Below are 21184 nucleotides of genomic sequence, written 5' to 3'. Positions count from 1 at the left end.
GCTGGACTTCCTGAGGGTGGAAATACATAACTAAAGCTGGAAAGTAGAACAGAGACCCACCCAGATGAAATTTGATGGGAACTGAGTCACTGTATGGCAGAACCCAGGAAGTCTTTGGGTTCCTGTTGCTGACTTCTTGAAATTGTCTGGGCCACTACTCTTTCTGATGCTTGGTTGGTCTTCAGTCCTAGAGTTCCCCAGTGTCTTTCTAATTTCCTTCTTGCTTAAGTCCTAAACCTTGTGGCTTGTCACTAAACTCAAATGATACAAAAGGTCTTACAATTCTAAAGGCATTGGATAAATATCACCAAATTGCTTTCCAGGAAGTTGAATATCAGCATATGGCATCACTAATGACATAAGCAACTGTCTCCAGGTTATCTTTCCCAGAAGTAAATATCAAATGTATATGAGTGTGCATATAAGTGCATGTGTACATATGTATAGAGAGATACTTGTCTATATATATCTCGCTATTCTGCCAGGCTGGAAATGGGGCCTTTATTAAAATATTTTTCATGTCTTTGAATATTATTGAAGGTGAACTTTTGGAGAATGAAGTGTCAGGTTACTATTCTGTGCATGCTTAAAAACCAAATTCAAATGAACTTAAGTAGAAGGGATTTTGTTAGGTACTAGGGCGGTTTACAGAATTGAATTAAGAAGGATGGGAACCAAGTCATGAGGAAATGCTTATTGGAGGGCATTCATATTCACTGTCATGCACTTTAGTGCTTACTATCAAGCGCTTCATCCTCAGCCTTCCTGTTCATTCCTCATCATTGATTTCTTTCCAATGAAGTTCTCCTTGTGTGGCAAGAATTACTGCTGCCAGTGGTTCCAAATACATTTCCCTAGTCTACAAGCCTAGCAAAAAGAGATCCTGTTTAATTGCCAGTAGTGCTCTGGTCTTTCTTGGATCACTTGCCTACCGCCTCTTTTTGCAGATTGCCATGATTATTCACAACTGAATTATTAGCCTGCCTTTGGCTAGAGTGATAGGGCAGGACATTGTGATCAACATTGGTTAACAGTACCCACTCCCAACAATGAAATAGGGAAGGAGGGTTGTCCTGAAGGCAGGGATGCTGGGCAGGCAGAAATGTCCCCTACACACTTAGTAAGAGCTCTTAATTTTCGAGCAGATGAATTACCTGTTGAAATCAGTGTTTTCAGAAGACTAATGGTAATGGTACCTAAACAGGGTGACCATATAATTTATCATTCAAACTAGGACACTTTTGAAAGTGAAAGAGGCTACTATTAATAAGTAACAGAATGCCTGTTTACCCTGTCTGTAGGAAAGCTGAGCAACTGGAAGCCGAGAGACCACTGTGGAATTGTTGGAATTGTTGCACTAACCTCTTCCCTGACGTGATACGGGTCTAATAGCAGTTATGGCTATAAAACCATATATAGTTTTCTCACCATCAGCCACTCCCTGAAAAAAAAAAAAAAAAAAAAAACTTCTCATAATCAGGGCCAAGATTGCAAAAAGTCAAGATTCACAAAAGATTAAATTTTCACTGGAAGGAACTGTCTGCTCCTAGAGCTTTGGTTCTCAGGAAAATAGCCTTGGGGTCGTAAATCACTGATGGTGATCTGTGAGGTTTCACAGTAGAGTGGTTAATAGGAGGTTTCAAAGCCATGAGCCTGATGCAGTTTAAAGTCTTGAATTTGCCATTTGTCAATTGTGACCTTGAACAAGTTAGTTAATCCCTATAAACCTCAGTGTCTTTATCAATGAAATGGAAATTATACATCATATGATTGTGTTTAGAATTATGGTATATTACTATATGCTATATTAAGATATACCATATAATATACACATATTACTATTTTCTTATTAGCACTGAAAGATGTATTACATTTATTACTCCAAAATTAGTGAAATGCAGAAGAAAATAAAACTACAGATTTTTTTAAAACAGGTAGAGCCTCTTAGTACACATTGTTCTCACTGGTTCTTTCATTCATCTTTATTTAAATAATCTGCTCTTCTGATCTGACAATTCCTCCCCCCCGCAAGCTGACCACAAATACAAAAAAGAAAAAAAAATCCCATATTTTGGCCAGGGAGGAGTGGCTAATTATCTCCTGTGTGGTTTAAGAATGTCTTTGGGTTGGTCAGTGTGTCACTAGGGCCTTTCAAAAATAATTTCAGGATTTGTAGGAAGAAAAAGTCTGGTTCAAAGGACTTTAATCAGCATGGCGTAAGAAGGAATGGCAATGGATAAGGTTCCAGATAAAATCCAGAAGGTAGAAGTAGTTGGGAACTAGGATCATAGCTAGAGGGAACAGCAGGGTTAAGGAATGTCATTGAGCATGTGTGCAGGGATGGGGGAGAAAGCCACCAAGTGAGGGGGTTGGGAACACTGGGAAGAAGGACTGAGGTCTAGGGAAAGATAGGAGGGGACAGAATTGAGACAGGGAGGAATTGGCAGAAGGTGGGTTTGATAGAGAGAAGATGAGAGGATTCATATTTCTCAAAGAAGGTGGTAGCTAATCTTTTGACAGTAAAGGATTGGAAGCCAATACAAGGAGACTCATTCCATAGTGACTTGTAGCTGGCCTGGATCTCACTGCCTAAACAAATGGGGACATGGGCCAAGACATCCCACTTAAAAAGATCCTCTTATCCTATATATCACTCAGCATTGCTTGATTGATCAATCAATCTCTCTCTCTGCTGAATTTGCCAGTGTATTTACTAAACTCAAAAAACTCCATAGGTGAATTCTAACTGTAGAAACAAAACTGAGCAGACATTGATTGATCTACCTGGTGCATCTGGGCAGCTTGATTTGTATGAATGGACCAACGTGCCCACATGTCCAAATGAGTCAAACTCAAGATCTCTTCATTTGAAAGTCTACACAACAAATTAAAGCTTTTATATTATCCTTTCTTTAGTATTTATAAATTCAACAGTGAATTTATGGCATTGAAGTACATAAGTATGTCACAAGATGTCAAATTCACTCTGTCTACAAATATTCAAATCCTAGTTGTATACTATGAAGTTACTTTACTACATTATAGCCTTATTTTTAAAGATCCCTTGAAAGCAAGGATTTATTCTTTTTTTTCTTTGAAAGTAATAAGGTAACAGGGGTCCTAGAAAGTGAAATAGCTAGCCAACCTCTTTTCTTGTTGTATAAAAGAGAATTTCCATATTTGTAAGACAATGCTTTAGTTGAGAGTGTTTTCCTTTTAATGTTGACACTAAAAAGAAATAGGAATTTTAAAGTTAATGTGGTTTTGCTACTAGAAAACTCCTGTAAAAAACCATAAGGCACATTAAACTTACTACAAATTTCCAATGGCTCATAACTAATGTTTGTTTTAGCTTCAAGATTAAAAGTGTTTTTGCTACCATTACCAAGCAAATGTATGTCTCTTATATTTTACATTACTCTTTTAAAATATGACACGACTTCTTTCAACATTTCACTGTGGTGAAGAGATTATTTTTTTCATTGATTTATTTATGTATGTATTATGAAATGTTGGTTCATGGTGTGCTCTTGGCCAAAGAATGACCAGACACACCAAAAGCAAGGTAAGCATGAAGCAAGATTTATTAAGGAGAGAAAGATAGGATTACAGAACAAGAGCAAGATACGTTTGCTATACAACAGTGAATGGGTCTCTTGTCCTAACAAAAAGGACTTTGGTTATGGTCTAGGCCTCATTTTATAGTGTCTAGGTTGGGCCCTCTTCATGGTTCAGACGTCTCCATGAACTACTTTGATGGACAGTTGGGGGTTATATGACCTGAGTCTTACCGAGCATGCGGATCTCCCATGAGCCTCTCTGAAAATCTATTGGGGGGTGGGGGGAATCACAATGTAGATTTAAGCTAATGACATGATATTAGCTTTAAGTTGTCCTAGGTCAGCTTCCAGACCCTACTGTACTTCTCATTCTTTTGTAGTTGGTGTGCTAAGTTCTGATTTGGCAGATTGTTACATCCTCCCCCAGATGTAGCAATTGCTCGAGGCAGGATCAAGGTGGGGCAACACCAAGACGGGCCACCCTTGTCCTTCTTCCCAGGTGGGGAAATTGCTTGAGGCTGCACCAAGGCAAAGCACCCACTTTTATCCCTAGGAGAGTCTTGGAGGTTCCTTACTATCTACCTAACAGACACACAGACATTGTAATTGGAATCTAACACTCAGAAGTCATGTAAACATGGTTAGTTAGTGGACTCTCGGTTTCCAAGAAAACTGACAAGCTCTGACTGGCTTCCGCTTCTCACCCCACACCCAACTTTGCTTCACAGTGGCCACCCCCTCAACCCATCCTTTCCCAAATTTAGAGGCTCTCACTCCTATTCTGGCCCAGACATGGTCATTTCATTTGCCCTTTAGGTATACTTTCTCAGTTCTCCCTTTTCAATAAAGGTAGTTACATCCTGCAACACGGATGGGCAGAGGAGTTCTGTTAGCCAGGAAGCAGGGAAATGTCACTGGTGTCTGTCACAGAATCCATTTCATACTAACACTTTCTTTTAAACAGCTTCCTATTAAATTTACTTAGTTGATGCTTCTAGACTGGCTCCTTTTATTCAACCACTATAATCCCACTGCCATGATCTTCTTAAAACACAAATCTCACTTCAGCGTGAGCTTTCTAGTGTGGCTCACAAGAACGGCCATAATCTAGCCCTTGTACATCTTTCCAGCATTTTCTCTTCCATGTGGCCTGCTTGGTATTCTTATCACATAGGATTGATGTTCTTGCTGCTGTGTCTTTGTTCTATTATCTGTCTGGAATATCTTACCCTACTCTGCTTCTCTGTGCTCCTTCTGACAGGCCAGTTTCCCCTTGTCCTTCAAAACTGATGCCTTGGGAGGCTTTCCTAAACACCCTGCCCCCACCAGGCTCAAATGTTTTTCCTCTGTCCTTCCACAGCACCTGGTGAGAGTCCTTCTTGCTGTGTCTCTGTATTATGATTTATTTGTTTACATAATTCACCTGTCTTTTGGTACCAGATGGAGCTTTCTGAGATTAGGGACTGACTCATCCCTATACGGTTTGTGACCCATAAGTGTACTCAAATTGTATATTTTTAATGGCAGGAAAGATGTTAAACTTCCTGGATGACAGTGTGGGGTAGCACACAAAGACCTAGTCCTATTTCCTATGAGGTCAGGATAAATTTGAGGTATTTTGTCCTTGCTTGTTTCTCAGAGCTTGAATGTGTTCTGGCTGTAACTTAGGAATGGATTGTGAGTAGAAGACAGGGCTGTAGCAGTGGAACTTTACAAACAAAAGTTATTTGGCAAAATTGACTCTGAGCTATACAGAAAACTCACAGCACAAAGCAAATGTGATAACCAGTGTACTTTGGAAATGACTCACTGAGCTGTAAACACAGAACTAGGCCAGGAGTCTTGCTTTTCTGGTGTAGTAGCTAGTTGGGTTAGCAGCAGCTTTAAATTCTAAGGACTGGAAGCCACTAATTCAGGTATAAATAGGCACAACTACTTGCCAGAAAGCAGATTATTTTAAAGCATCACTTAATAAAAGATCTAAGTGGTCCATACAGCTAGGACTAAGTCTCGTAAAGATGGAGTTTTGCCTATTCTTCACACCAAATCCTTGATTCTGATAATCACTTATGGCTCACCCACCCCAACACATGGATATGCAGACACAAAGAAGAGTTCTTTACTTCTGGATTTGAAAAGATGACACAGGGATTGGGTGAGAATGATTAATGTCATACTGGGGAATAAGGAATATTGGATGTATCATTTACCATGCATTAGATGTATTTAAAATGGAACAACTGTGACCAGCATAGGACGGAATTCTGATATTAGAATTAATTGAAAAGCCTAAATCAACATTAGAGAGGAAGCTTCCTACTTCAGCATTGCCCAGATTCTTTGACTGATCCTACTCTATGTTATAGAAACTTTGTCTCACATTATCTGTGGTTGAGAGTTCACTACAACATTTTAGAGTTTTCTTTACTTCAGTGCAAGTCCTTACACCTGACACAGTCAGGTCCAGTAGTTGGACTAGTTTTAAAAAAATTAGGTATCCAAATTATACATTTCAAAATTTTTAAACTTAAAATATAAACACTAGTTCTCCAGGGGCAGGCAGTCACCATTGTTGGGGTCCCCAGTCTGGAGATGCTGTGGTGTATGGCACTTTTGGGCAAGAGTCTCCCCTAGTCTGGGGACTTTTGCACCGGGCATGGCGGACTCCGCCCTTGGAGATGGGAGGAAGTGAGAAAAGCTGATTTTTCTGTGTGACTGGTATGAATCTGCAGGGCTTTGGTGCTGAAAAATAGTGGATGGCCTGTTGATTTGGCCCACTGGACTAGTTTAGGTCATCTAACAAGAACGTAACTCCAGGGCTTGCTCTCCAGGTCTGGGCAGCCGCCAGCATTGGGGTTTGTGGACAGGAAAGGAAAAACCTGGCCAGAGACGTCAGCAATTGCACCAATTGACCCCTCCCATCAGGAGCAACCTTCCAAGTGTGGTGAAACAGCCCTGAATAACATATTAGCAGCTCCCCCTAGCGGCAGATCGAGCAACCACAGAAGCATACACACCCAGGCTTGCACACACCAGCTGGGATCTATCTTCTCCTTACCCCCACCTTAATGGGGAACAGAGTCCAAATAAAGCTCGGGAGTGGCAAGTCCCCTCCCAAAGATCAGGGCATTTGTATACCCCATCCTGGGGATCAGAGCCTACCACACAGACATCAGATTACCTCAATAATTGCTCCTCTACTCAAACTGCAATCAACGACAGAGAGGGTAACCCCATAGTTTAACATAGTGCCTTCCATCTCAAGCTATTCGAGGGCAGTGGAGTCATACCCACAAGTGCGATCCACCAGCTGGGAGCTTCAGCTGGGGGACCAAATTCACTAATCTCCATTGGCAATAGGTGAAGACAACAGGTCAGAGGTAATCCAACTTGTTAAAATTACCCCTAAGAAGATAATGACCCAGCACTGTCAAGGAATGACCCTTGGGGACTTGGAGATAGGGCCATGAATCAGTCCTAGCACCCCTAGTTCTTAACCAAGTAGCCTGATGAGAAAAAATCAGTGAAAGAATGCAGGAAACATGAAAGAGCAGAGACAAAAGTCACCACCAAAAGAAATCACTACATCCTCAACAGTGGACACCAACTTAAATGAAATGATTAAAATGACAGAGGAAGAATTTCAAATATGGACTGTAAGAAAACTCAATGGAATTGAAGAGGAAATAGAAACCCACCACAAAGAAGCCACAAGAACAATACAAGAAATGAATGAAAAATTCTCCAAAGAAATAGAAGTTTTACAAAAGAACCAAACAAAAATACTAGAAATTAAAGAAGCATTCAAGGAACTACAAAACAGAGTAGAAAGCCTTAAGAATAGGGTGGATCACACAGAGGAAAGAATCTCAGAGCTTTGAAGATAATGCTTATGTGCTAAACAAATCAGATGAAGAAAAAGAACACAGAAGTAAGAGACATGAACAAAACATACAAGAAATATGAGAATATGTAAAGAAACCAAACATAAGAATTATAGGCATCTGAAGAGAAAAGAAGAAAATACACAAGGGCTGGAAAAGCTATTTCTTGGAATAATAGATGAAAACTTACCTGACCTGACCAGAAATCTAGATATCCAGGTACAAGAAGCACACAGAACTCCTGGGAGACTCAATGTGAAAAGGTAATTTCCACCTCACATAGTTATTAGGCTGGCCAAAGTGAGCACAAAAGAGGCGATCCTTCGAGCAGTAAGACAAAAAGCAGATAACGTACAAAGGAAAACCTATCAGAGTAACTGCAGACATTGCACCTGAAACCTTACAAGTCAGAAGGAACTAGGGACACATCCTCAATCTTCTAAAACAGAATAATGGCCAACCTAGAATTCTTTACCCAGCAAAACTAAGCACCATCTATGGGGGAGAAATAAAGACTTTCCCAGACAAGCAATCACTGATGAAATTTGCGAAGACCAGACCTGCCCTGTAGGAAGTACTCAGACCTGCATTATATACTGAACCATGCAATAGATACCCACCAAAGTAAAATAGCTCAAGAGTTAAAGTCCAGAATCCTGATTCCACAATAGTTCAAAAGGTAAAACAAAACAATAAAAATTTATCCAACAGTATGAAAAGAAATGTACCCCCAATATCAATTCTCTCAATAAATGTGAATAGCTTGAATTGTCCACTGAAGAGACATAGACTGGCTGAGTGGATTAAAAAACACAAGCCAAGTATCTGCTGTCTCCAGGAAATGCATCTTATCCACAAAGACACTTTCAGACTCAAGGAGTGAAGGGTTAGAAAACAAACTTCCAGGCAAATGGAAACCAAAAGAAAGCTGGGGTAGCTACTCTTATATCAGATAACATAAACTTTAAATGAGCAAAAGTAATGAAAGATAAAGATGGTCACTATATAATGGTGAAGGGAAAAATCGAACAAGAAGATTTAACAATTCTTAATATTTATGCATCTAACACAAGAGCACTCAGATATATAAAGCAAACCCTGTTTGATCTAAATAACGTGATAACAGTAATGCCATAGTAGGTGGGGATTTCAACACCCCACTGACCAAACTGGACAGATCCTCCAAGTGGAAAATAAGCAAAGAAACAATGGACTTAAACAGAGCTCTAGAACAAATGGGTCTAACAGACATCTACAGAACATTCCACCCAAATAAAGCTGAATATACATTCTTCTCATCAGCTCATGGAATTTTCTCTAAAATTGATCACATCATAGGCCACAAATCAGGTCTCAACAAATTTAAAAAAAAAAAAAAGAAATTATACCATGTACCTTTTCAGACCACAGTGGTATAAAATTAGAGATCAATTCCAACAGAAACACTGACCACTTCACAAACTCATGGAAATTAAACAATCTATTGCTGAATGACTATTGGGTCAAGGAGGAGATCCAGATGGAAACCAAAAGATTCTTTGAACTAAATGATAACGGGGATACAAGTTATCCAAATCTGTGGGATACAACAAAAGTATTCCTGAGGGGAAAACTAATAGCATTAAATGCTCACATCCAAAATACAGAAAGCTCACAAATCAACAAACTTAAACCCTCTCAAGGAACTGAAAAAAGAAAAGCAAAGCAATCTTAAACCTAGCAGAAGAAAAGAAATAACTAAGATCAGAGCAGAACTAAATGAAATCGCGAATAAAAGAACTACATAGAAGATTAATAAAACCAAAAGTTGTTTTTTTTAAGAAGATAAACAGGCCAGGCGCGGTGGCTCACGCCTGTAATCCTAGCACTCTGGGAGGCTGAGGCGGGTGGATCACTCGAGGTCAGGAGTTCGAGACCAGCCTGAGCAAGAGTGAGACCCCGTCTCTACTAAAAATAGAAACAAATTAGCTGGCCAACTAAAGGGTATCCAAATGGGGTCAGAAGAGGGCAAACTCTCACTCCTTGCTGATGATATGCTAGTATATCTAGAAAATCCCAAGGATTCAACCAAGGGACTCCTGGAATTGATAAATCAGTAAAGTCTCATAATATAAAATCAGTGCACACAAATCAGTGGCATTCATATATGCCTATAACAGTCAAGCCAAAAGTCAAATCAAAGATGCAACACCTTTCACAATAACATCAAAGAAAATTAAATATTTAGGAATATATTTAACAAAAGAGGTGAGAGACCTATATAGAGAGAATTATGAAACACTGAGGAAAGAAATTGTAGAAGTTGTGAACAGATGGAAAACGCTACCATGCTTATGGATTGGCAGAATCAATACTGTTAAAAGTCCATACTACCTAAAGTGATCTACAGAATTAATGCAATCCCTATCAAAATACCATCATCATTCTTTACAGATCTAGACAAAATAATTCTATGCTTCACATGGAACCAGAGAAGACCTCATATAGCCAAAGCAATCTTAAGCAAAAAGAACAAACTGGGAGGCATCAGTCTATCAGATTTCAAGCTTTACTATAAGGCTATAGTAACCAAAACAGCATGTTACTGGCACAAGAACAGAGATATGGACCTTTGGAATAGGATGAAGATCTCAGCTATAAAACCATCCTCATAATGTAATCTAATCTTTGACAAAATGGACAAAAAAATACAGTGGGGAAAAGAATCCCTATTTAACAAATGGTGCTGGGAAACCTAGGTAACCACATGCAGAAGATGGAAACTGGATCCCCATCGCTCACCTCTCACCTCTCACAAAAATGAACTCTCATTGGATAATGAACTTAAACCTAAGGTATGAAACCTTAAGAATTCTAGAAGAAAATGTTTGGAAAACTTATAGACATTGGCCTAGGCAAAGAATTTATGAAGAAGACTCTCAAAGCAATCACAGCAGCAACAAAAATAAATAAATTGGACCTGATCAAACTAAAAAGCTTCTGCATAGCCAAGGAAACTATCATTAGAGTGAATAGACAACCTACAGAATGGGAAAAAATATTTGCATGCTACACATCTGATAAACAGCTGATAACTAGAATTTACATAGAACTTAAGAAAATCAACAAGAAAAAAATCAACCCCATAAAAAAGTAGGCAAATGACATGAACTGAAACTTTTCAAAAGAAGACAGAATAATGGCCAGCAGACATATAAAAAAGTGTTCAACATCTCTAATCACTAGGGAAATGCAAATCAAAACTACAATGAGGTTATCACCTAACTGCAGTGAGAATGGCTTTTATCAAAAGGCCCAAAACAACAAATGCCGGCATGGATGTAGAGCAATAGGAACACTCTTACACTGCTGGTGGGACTGCAAATTAGTACAACCCCTGTGGAAACTAATTTGGAGATAGCTCAAAGAGCTAAAAATAGAAATACCATTTGATCCAGCAGTCCCACTACTAGGCATCTACCCAAAGGAAAAAAGACATTCTATGATAAAGATATCTGCACTAGAATGTTTATAGCAGCACAGTTTACAATTGCAAAATTGTGGAAACAACCCAAGTGCCCATCAATACATAAGTGGATTAATAAAATATGGTATATATACTACTCACCTACAAAAAACAATGGTGAACTAGCACCTCTTATATTATCCTGGATGGAGCTTGAGCCTATCCTTTGAAGTGAGGTATCACAAGAATGAAAAAACAAGCACCACATGTACTTGCCATCAAATTGGTACTAAGTGATCACTAAGGTGCTCACATGGAAGTAATATTCATTGGGTGCCCGTCAGGTGGGAGGAGTGTGGTGGGGGTGGGTAAACTCACAACTAATGAATGCGATGCACACTATATGGGGGAAGGACAAGCTTGTAGCCCTGGCTTGGGCAAGGCAAAGGCATTATATGTAACCAAAATGTCTCTACCCCCATAATATTCTGAAATAAAAAAAAAAAAAACAAGAACATCTATCCATTTTCTAGTTTTTTTGGGAAGGGGGAGTCAAGGCCTTGTCCTGTTTGAGCCACTGTTTGATTTTTCTGTAATAACAGAACAAGCTAAATCAATAATTCACTATTCAGTATTCCCAGTTTTGTTTCTCAAAAATGGCCAGAGAACTCTGCATTCAAATTGTTACAGAAGAGTCCAGCTCCTTCTAGACCTATATGATTTGCTTTTGGTCTTCTACCATTGTCTCTCCTATACTTAATCCAACAGCAGATTTTTTTGTGATTTGCTTTTATTTAGCCTTTCCACAGCTTTCATCTTATTCAACTTAGTTGTTGAAGAAATATCAAGTTTGTTCTTTTCCTCTCATTTAATTAACATAACATTTTGTTACATTATTTAATGATGATAACATACTGAACTAGTGGGAGTATATAGAAAAAGCAAAGCAGCTTCCCAGAGGCATTTGGTGTGCCATGGGCATCTATCAACATGTTTTATAGAGGGGAAGGTGACTATTTTCAAGAAGGCCTTGGCCTTACATGTGTCCATGTTCAGCACTAACTTCACTTAATGGACTTTTGTTCAATTGTTCACTCCCTTTATGTGCTCAACAAAACGCCTGCTGTCTGCCTTGTTAACCCTGGCAATTTCTTTTGTCTGTTTTCTTGGCTGTACAGCATTCTTGCTTTAAAAAAAAAACAAAAAAAACAAACCTTGCTCTGTCCAGCTATATTTTTTCTTGTGATAGAGGGCTATGAAGGAGAATTATGTAATCTACACTTTTGGCAAGAAGAAAAATTTTGTGATTGAAGCCTGAGCTGGAAAATGGTCCTTGGAGGCATGAGTAGTGACCTGGACCCTCCTGTATGATGTCGTCTCTTATACAAGTGCTTTATTCTGGGCTCTGTTTCTAGGGGGCCAGTGCCTCCTGAGGTGGGGATGTGTGGACAAGCAATGAGGAAGTGTTCTCAGTACCCGTCAGAAACCTGTACAGAAGTGTGGGAAGCAGGATGAGGCAGAGAAAGAAGCTAAATAAGAATGTGGCTTCAGGTGAGGGTTCAGCCTGAAGCCAATGGAGCTCTTGGCCACAGAACATTTCTTGCCTTGAAGGCACCACTGGGGCAGGGAGGAGTGAAGGAGTGTAACTCCCAGAACCTCAGCTTCCATCATCCAAGTGCAGTCCTCCAGAGAAGGTTGCAGTTATGTGAGCAGGTAGCAGCTAAGCAATGCGTGTGTGAAAACTAAATTGACAGAAGCAGTTGAAGGGGATCTGGGTAGATAATTAACTGTCTTCTAATTAGCAAAATATCAGATGTTAAATGTGTGGCATTTTAAAAACAGCTGCTTTTATTGGACCCAATTTATGAGCCTTCCTAGGTTTTCTTGGCTTTACTTGACTCCTGGGCCCTTAACTGGTGGGACAAAAAGAGCCCCTGCCTCAGTGCAATTGCCACGTTTCCAAATGTCAAGAGCTGACCCCATCTCTTCTGGGGAGGCCAACTTCAGCACGTCCTCCATTGTACCCACCACAGCAGGAACTGAAGCAGCTGCAGAGTCTAGACATGCCCCCGGGAGACTAAGAAGGTGGTTTCCTCTGCTGCCTTGTACATGCCAGACTCAAACATAAGGTATCATACAGTTCAAATGTCATACAGTGAGGCAAGGCACCTGGCTTTTGCAGTGGCTATCCCTAGGGACCAGGTGAACAACCAGGAAGAACATGGGAATTAACACCCCATGTTCTTAGGGTGTTCTTGGAAGAATCTTCAACCAGTGCTGGAAACCTGTGGATTAATTCCTTTTGCTCTCTTCCTCTGACGAATTGTTTTGAGGTGCTGAAGGTCTGGATAGCATGTCTAGAGATGGCCCTTGTGACTGAGCAAGTGTTTCTATTTTCTATTCTGAAGCTGTTACCAGTGAGACAGTTACCACCTAGTATCTGCTTTCTGTTCTTCCTTGTTTCACTTCCCCTTTTCCTTCACTCTTGCTGTCCTGTAATTGCATCTCTGCACTTCTCCCAAAATGTATTGGTGCATACTCTTAGCCTGTTTTTTTAGAAAAAAGAAAGAAAACCCTAGAGATTTAAAGTTTTAACCTAATATAAGAATCCTATAAGTGGTAGAATTTCATTGTAACACATCAGGGGAGATAGTTTGAGTAAAGAGAGAGTAATCTTAAAATTGTTCTTTTGTTCTTTTTCTGTCTAAACAAAGTCAATCCTATTAAAATCTAAGTGGATGCTAAGGAGAAATCCCCAGGATGCTACAAAGAGTTTTCCTTTTGTTAAGACTTCTTTTATAAATTGGCTCTACGCCATGAGTGCCGTGGAGAGGCACCAAATGCAAAAACAATGCAGAGGAGAACATAGCACCCTAGAAGCTGCTTTTCCTCAAAGGAATTCAGAAGTTGTGAACTGGAGTGATGATGTGAGTGATGTGAAACATTCTTCTTTTTCGAAAAGGAGAACTGATGTGTTCTGTGGCTCTGGCCAGATTGAGACCAGCAGGTATGAGGTCAGGACTAGTCTTTTTTTTTTAATTGGTGAATAACATTGTTTTTATCATGTACAACATATTTTGAAGTACATACACATTGTGGAATAGTCTTGAGTACTGCTAAGGTGCAGGCTAGAGAATCTGACCCAACCGCAAATGATGTTTGTCATTGTCACAATTAGTGCTGATGGCTATAGTCCATTTGGTCTGCAGTTATTAAGATGGGCAGAGAAATAGCTGTTCTACCCTCTTTATTTTATGGTTATAGAAATGGCCTCAATTTTCTCATCTGTCTGATTAGTCTTAGCATCTAAATTTCTTTTTGCCGTGTTTCATCACAGAGGCTGCCTCTCTCTGCCTTTCTCCCTCACATCTGAAATCTAGCCCAAATGTACCAGAACAAAATGCTTCTAATATTTGAACCCTTTTGTAAGGGTGCTGATTGCAACTTGGGTAATTTCAGTTTAATCCAAGGTGGAAGCTTTCTGCTGCTTTTGAGGAAGAAAATAAAAGTCTAAAAATAAAACTTAGGCATAAAAATAAGACCAAATACTCATTAAATGCCTCATTTAGCTGGAAACTGAAATTATTTCAACCATGCTAAATCAAGCCTTTGTGTAGAAGAGGTTGTGTATTTTTTTTTATTCGTAGTACTTTATCTTAGATGATAAATGGGTTACTGTAATTTGTCATTCAAAAAGCATGAATTAAATAGTTCTCAATTACCCAATTTTCAGCTCATGCTGACCGTTGAATTGGAGCACTTGTGTTCACAAGTCTTTTGGAATGCATTTTGAGGGCTGCCATGGGAGAGGTTGAACCAGGAGTCAGAGTATGCAAGGCTTGAGTTGCCAGGGTTAAGAATTTGGATCTTACTCTGCATGTGGTGGGAAGCCACTGGAGTGATTTAATTAGAAGACTGTTACAGAATAATTTATTTTTTAAAAATATGACTCGACTGCTGTGTTGACAGTGGATTGTAAGATGACAAAAGCAGAAAAATGATAACTAGCCAGATATCTCTTTTTAGCTATCCAGGCAAGAGATGATAGCGGCTTTGGAGGAGAATGGTAATAGAGTTAGAGGTGGAAAAATAACCATGTTTATCAACAACAACAACAAAAGACTGGTTAATGGATTAGATATGGAACATGAAGGAACGGAAGAATCAAGATTGATCTCTAAGTTTCTGGCCTAAACAACAGGAAGAATTTGGTACCAATTATTGGATGAAAACTGGAAGAGGAACAGGATAGTTTTATTGTCTCACTTTGTTTGGGGTGGGGCATGGGGCAATGGAAAAAGGGAAACAGGGAATGAAATGGAAATGAAGGGCTCCTGTTAGCTTTGGGCATCTAAGCGAATAGGTCAAATGACCGGTTGACTTAGTAGGTAAGTTTGAAAACCCTTGGCATACAGACTACATTCAGAGCCATGAGAGGAACTCTCCTAGGGAGAGAGTGTAGAAGACCTGAAAACAGTCCATATTTCCATATAAGTAGGGCAAGCAGAGAAGAACCAGTAAAGGGCTAAGAAGGAGCAGCAGTGAGGAAGTAAAAACTCAGAATGTGGTACTCCAGAACCCAAGAGAAGAATCTTACAGGAGGAAGATAACAGTCAACTTATTGAATACTACTGTGAGCGTGAGGAGGACGGGACAAATGACATCACTGTTTTGGGTAATATGGAAGTTCTTGGTGACACTGACAAGAGGAGTTTATGACATACCATGCAGACAAGAGCCCAGAGTGGATTGAGGAGAGATTGTGAAGAGAGAAATGGGGACAGTTATTTAGACAACTATTTTAAGAAGTTAATGGAGCTGAAAAATAGGTAGATAGCTACTCAAGAGTCAGAACAATTTTTGCTTTTTCTCATGTTCCTAAGATTGGTGATACTGAAGCATTTATGCTTATGAAATTGATCTAGTAGTGAGATCCTGATAATGCAGGAGAAAGGGGATCTTTCCACTACATTACCAAGAAATTGCCAGCACAAATTTCTTGAAGGTGTGGGATACAGAGCACGGTAAATGGTTTGGCCTTGAATAAAGGCAGAAGGAGAGGCAGAAAGAGTGGACCCAGCAGTTAATGGTTGGCTGAACTGGTGATAGGAGGATAACGGAGTATCCATAATCAATCACAATGAATTAATGAAGGGAGAGTATCAGCCAAAAGGAAGATGGGAAAAAGGGAATGTTGGAAGTTTCAAGAGAAGGTGACAAATATTGGAGTCATTATGGGCAGTGGGATGTTGAACATATAGTAGGATAGTGTGCATGGAATGTCCCAAAGTTACAAAAATCAAGGTGGATTTGAGTAAATTTTTGCCTGGAAAGAGGCTGTGATTAAAGTTTTTTTTTTAATGGCCTATGAAGGGAAAGTATTATTACATGTGTATATATTTTCATAACTATATTTCAATAGTTACTTGTAATCTTACCAGAGAAAATCATTGTCATATATCCTTTCGCATATTATATATGCAAATGCTTCTATAGGAAGAAATATAAAGGTCTTAATTTTGATAATACTATTTTAAAGAAGTTTCTACTATTTTAGCTGTTGCCCTAAGAGAAATGGAAGCTATTGGAGTGATAACTTTGTCATATTGCAAATGTTTTTCTTATTTATTTTAATATTTGTTTTTGTTGCTTTTCTAATTTTTATGTAGATAAAATAGAAAATGTATAATCATGCTAAAAAGACCCTCTTCTAAGGTTGTATATACAATTATTATAGTCTTTAAAATGTAAAAAGAACCTATAAATTATTAATCTACCAGGTTTTGATAAGATATGATAAAAGAATCTAATTTTACTTTTGAGGATAGTTTTAATCATTCTTAAAGCTCATATCCCACAACAAATATGGAATACATTTTTGTAATAGAGCTCTCAAATGATGTTTTTAAATATTCTTTTGGGTTTTAAAACCAATTATATATTATTATTTAAACAAGCTATTTCTTAAAGAGTAAAAATTATCTGTAATACCATCATCAGAGAAAATCAGTTATATTTTACTTACTTAAGAGAATGTATTATGTGTGTACACAGTGTTCTATCTGTGTTTGCTCACTTTTTTGAGTTTTTGAAACATTCTTTTAAACTATAATATGAATTTAGTGGCTTGCCCTATTATTGGACATTTAAGAATATATTTCTAGGTTTTAATTGGTTTTTAATGTGTGATTTTAAATAACACCATAGTTAATGTCATTGGCACTTAAGATTGAATTGAAATTGTTTTTAGTATTTTTTACTATAAAAGCAATACATGTCTATTATAGAAAACTTTAAAAATAACAAAAGCAATTATCCAGAGAAGCACCATTGAATGTATACCAAATCTTTATTCACTCAACAGCCATGTTTCAGCACCTATTATGTAGTAGGTAGTGCTTCAGATGTGAAACCTCTTCAAGAGTTAACATCCTAGTGTATATTTAGTCATATGTCCTGTCAGTATCGTAGTGCAGAAATCTGTGTTCTTTTTAAAAAGGGACCATGCTATTTGTAAGTTGTATTATAATCTTATTTTTCTCCTAGAATGTCTTAAGAACTTCCTTCCATGCCATTTAACCATCTTTTACAATGTCATGTTTAATGGCTACAAAAGAATTATTTGTGTGGATGTAACATAGTTTAAATAATTTCCTAGAGTCAGACACTATAATTCTTTTCTAATTTCCTTTTGCATTTAAAGTCCATAACATGTATATTTTGCTTCTTTGATAGCATAGCTAATATGACCTCCACAAAACATGACGGCACAGGTGGTGCTATCTATCTTCCTCATTCTCACACCACTTCTGAATGGATTTGAAGGTAACTTCCTCTATAATACAAGTGGTTTTTGTATCATTTAGTAGGAACATGAGTACACAATGCAAGGTGGCTATTGCCTCCATAGCCACAGCATTTCGAACTTTCCTAAATGACCAGTTAATGAGAAACAGGGATCATTCTGGAAGTCTACAAGAAGATTAAAAGTCATATTTTCTTCTGTTTGCTCTGATTAAGGCTCTTTCTAATCTGTTATCTGCTACCAGAAATAAAATCACTGGAAAGGCAAGTTTGATTGATTTTAAGTGTAAGCTTGGTATTTAACACTTGACAGAAGGCGTTATCAGCTTTGCTAGGTCCAGTGACCGACATTCTTAATTATCCAATGAAATATTATATTAGAGGGGTTTACTAGAGCAATTAGGGAGGTTGATAATCACTCCTTCCCTTTCCCACATTTCCATATCTTTCTCTCGGCATATACTACCACATCTCTCTCTCTCTCTGCAGAGAAACCCAATCTGAGGAAGACAGGGAGGGACGTGGCAGGGTAGAAAGTGCCCCAGAGGGGAACAGACTGTGCGGAGCCACCTGAGCACCCAGTTCTCCCATCTTGGGTGGTCTTGGCCAAAGTCCAAAGGATTTTACTACTTGGTCCATAAATTAGGTCCTTTGCTGTCCTACTGTCTTAGAATCCATAGAGAAGGGCACCAGATCTACTTAAAATAATTTGTAAATTGGTCAAAGAAACTGAATACTGCCTTCAATAATAGGAAGTGGCTAGATATATTTTCTTTGCAGAAATACTTCTTGAGTTAGATTCATTTGCCTTTTGCAATCAACTTCTGAAGTTGATAGAAAAAAAAATCAAGAAGATTGGACATCCACAATTACTCCAGAATAATATTCCTTAACTATGTATCCTGAGAGTGGTCCTAAAGTTAAAGTGAATGAGTTATTTCATTTCCCCTTTTGGACTTCTTCCCAGGTCCTCTCCTGCTTGAGACAAATGTCCAGATATTCTAGCAGAGTCCTGAGCCCAGAACTGTCTTCTATATGCTCCAAATATTTCCTAATCCTACCAAGCTAAATTTGTTTCATTTTTCCAGGGCCTGATGGCTCTAGTTAGCCGAATAAACTAATTTATTATTGTTATAGTAGGTGTTAAAAGTGTTCTGAGAATGAAAAATTAACAAGAGTCTTTTATATATATAATTTCCAGCACTGTGGCAGGCCAAGATTGGAGGAGAGACAAAACTATGGATCAAGTGGGTAGCAAACCAGCCCTATGCTTTGAGCTGTTGCCAATTCTCACAGTTAGATTGAATAAAACAGCTATTCAATTGAAATTGAAGAAACTCAAATCCAGAGCTTCATGGCTTCTTTCTAATAATCAGAATACCAAGAGTTCTTGATGATGTGGTCTGTTAATTTAGGAAAATCAGGCTGCTGATTTAGGAAAAGTTCTTCTTGATAGTCTTGATATGACACTTGACAAGCATTCATCACTAATTCTCTTTATAACTTCTCTGCCCTTGATTATAGATACCTTGTTTTCAGCTTTCTTTAGTTATTTGAGTAGTACAAATGAGCAAATCATCATTGGAAGATTTGATGAAGATATAATTCTCCCTTGCTCATTTAAGAGTGGGTCCAAAGTCATAATTCACTGGCAGAATCAAGGTACCAACAATGTTCACAGTTACTACAGAGGCAGTGACCATTTGGAAAGGCAAGATCCCAGATATACAAACAGGACATCCCTCTTCCAAAGTGAGATTCACAACGGGAACGCTTCTCTGTCTCTCAGAAGATTAAGCCTTGTGGATGAAGGAATTTATGTCTGCTATGTAGGAACTGAATTTGGAAAAAGCAAGAACACTGTGGTGCTAAAGGTGGGAGGTAAGTGTGCACGTAATGTTTCATAAAACACAACAATGACATCATTCCATGTTTTTCTAAAATGTCTTTTTCCTAACTTTATATGCTATGGGCTTCCTTGCCAGTGAATACTTGCAAATCTACCACATTGTTTTTAATGTGTAATATCTCATAATATAGACATGTTATAATTGATACAAGCATTCCCCTGTTGGTGGATGTTCAGGCATTTCCAGTGTTTTGTAATACATCACAAACAATAATAAATATCCTGATGGTTAATACTGGGACATGATCTGAAAACAAAGTACCAAATGGAAGATTTTAATACATTACTGACACTATCAGCATAAGAGTATTGATTTTCCCCTTAGTCTTACCCCCACTAAATATTGTCAATCTTAAAAATTTCTGCCAATATGACTGAAAAAATATTGACTTAAATTTTATTTTTCTATATCATAAATGAGGTTAATTTTTATATTACATGCTTTCTTGCTCTATATTAATGTATATCTAACTATATATATACACATAGATATATAACATATATACAGTTAATATGGTTAATATATTAATTGTTTCCAATTCTCACAGTTACATTGAACCAAGCAGGTATACAATTAAAATGAAGAAACTCAAACACAGAGCTTCATGGATTCTTTCTATTTATCAGGTTACCAAGCGTTCCTGAAGATGTGGTCCATTAATGATCAGGCTGATCATTAATATATATAATAGTTAATATCATATATATAATACAATAACATATAATTATCTATATATGTGGGCAGTATTTTCTAATAAGTTGTTTTTTCTAGCACTTGTTCCTTTTCCCTCTGTCCCATTTAGCTGCTTCAGACCTTGACTCAGAAATCTAAGAATTATGTGTAAACAAAGAGTCAAATAGGCTCTCTGAGCTAGTATCTGGAGAGTTTAGAGTGCTGCATGAACTCTAGTTTATAGACCATGACACCCTCATTTTGGTTGCTCAGTGAGGCCATTAGATTTCTTTTTCAGCTATGTTTCTAGAGAATTGAGATTGCTAGTTGACAAGTACCCCTGCAAACTCTTTTTGTATTCTTTCTAGATAACTATACTATATCTGAAGGTTCTACAGGGTTGTTTTTTCCCCCTGTCAGTAACTGCTGAGTTTTGCTCACAAAACTTAGCTTTTCATTTCATGGGTATTAAAAAGTATTATGCACAGATGGCCCATAAATAAGCTAATGATGACAGTTCTTCATGTACCCTTCTTTCTCCTATGTAGCTTTCCTCATGCCTGTGATGAAGTATGAGAAGAGGAACACAAACAGTTCCTTAATATGCAGCATACGTATTCATCCTCCTTCAAATATCATGTGGAAAATGAACAACACCACACCTGTCTCTGAAAGCAATATGGAAGAAATCAGGTCTTCGGGTCCTTCTTATATTAAAAGTACACTGGATATTACAGGATCACATTCATCTTATGAATGTGCTATTGAAAATTCATTGCTGAAGCAAACCTGGATGGGACGATGGGCAAGGAAAGGTAGGCGATGTAGGACTTTCTGTGGACAAGTGCTATGCAGAAGTTGGGAGGTAATAGGGATTTTTATTTACAAGGAAAGAAAAGAATAAAAAAA

At 38.1% G+C, this 21184-nt stretch overlaps 1 protein-coding gene across 4 annotated transcripts in view; it reads left to right on the top strand.

The window, feature by feature from the left end:
* The window catches only part of HHLA2 (HERV-H LTR-associating 2), a 76127-nt gene that overhangs the window by 43678 nt on the left and 11265 nt on the right, over nucleotides 1–21184 (top strand). For all 4 annotated transcript variants that reach the window (XM_045540344.1, XM_045540346.1, XM_045540347.1 and 1 more), the window contains exons 3-5: nucleotides 17625–17714; nucleotides 19218–19574; nucleotides 20824–21090. In XM_045540344.1, coding sequence (XP_045396300.1) covers nucleotides 17651–17714; nucleotides 19218–19574; nucleotides 20824–21090 — 688 coding nt within the window. In that variant the 5' untranslated portion in view covers nucleotides 17625–17650. The remainder of the gene's footprint in view (nucleotides 1–17624; nucleotides 17715–19217; nucleotides 19575–20823; nucleotides 21091–21184) is intronic.

This window comes from Lemur catta, chromosome 1 (assembly GCF_020740605.2).
Source record: "Lemur catta isolate mLemCat1 chromosome 1, mLemCat1.pri, whole genome shotgun sequence".
In the NCBI taxonomy this organism is placed as follows: Eukaryota; Metazoa; Chordata; class Mammalia; order Primates; family Lemuridae; genus Lemur; species Lemur catta.
Note: the sequence above shows the minus strand (reverse complement) of the source record. Positions and strands in the feature narration are given on the sequence as shown.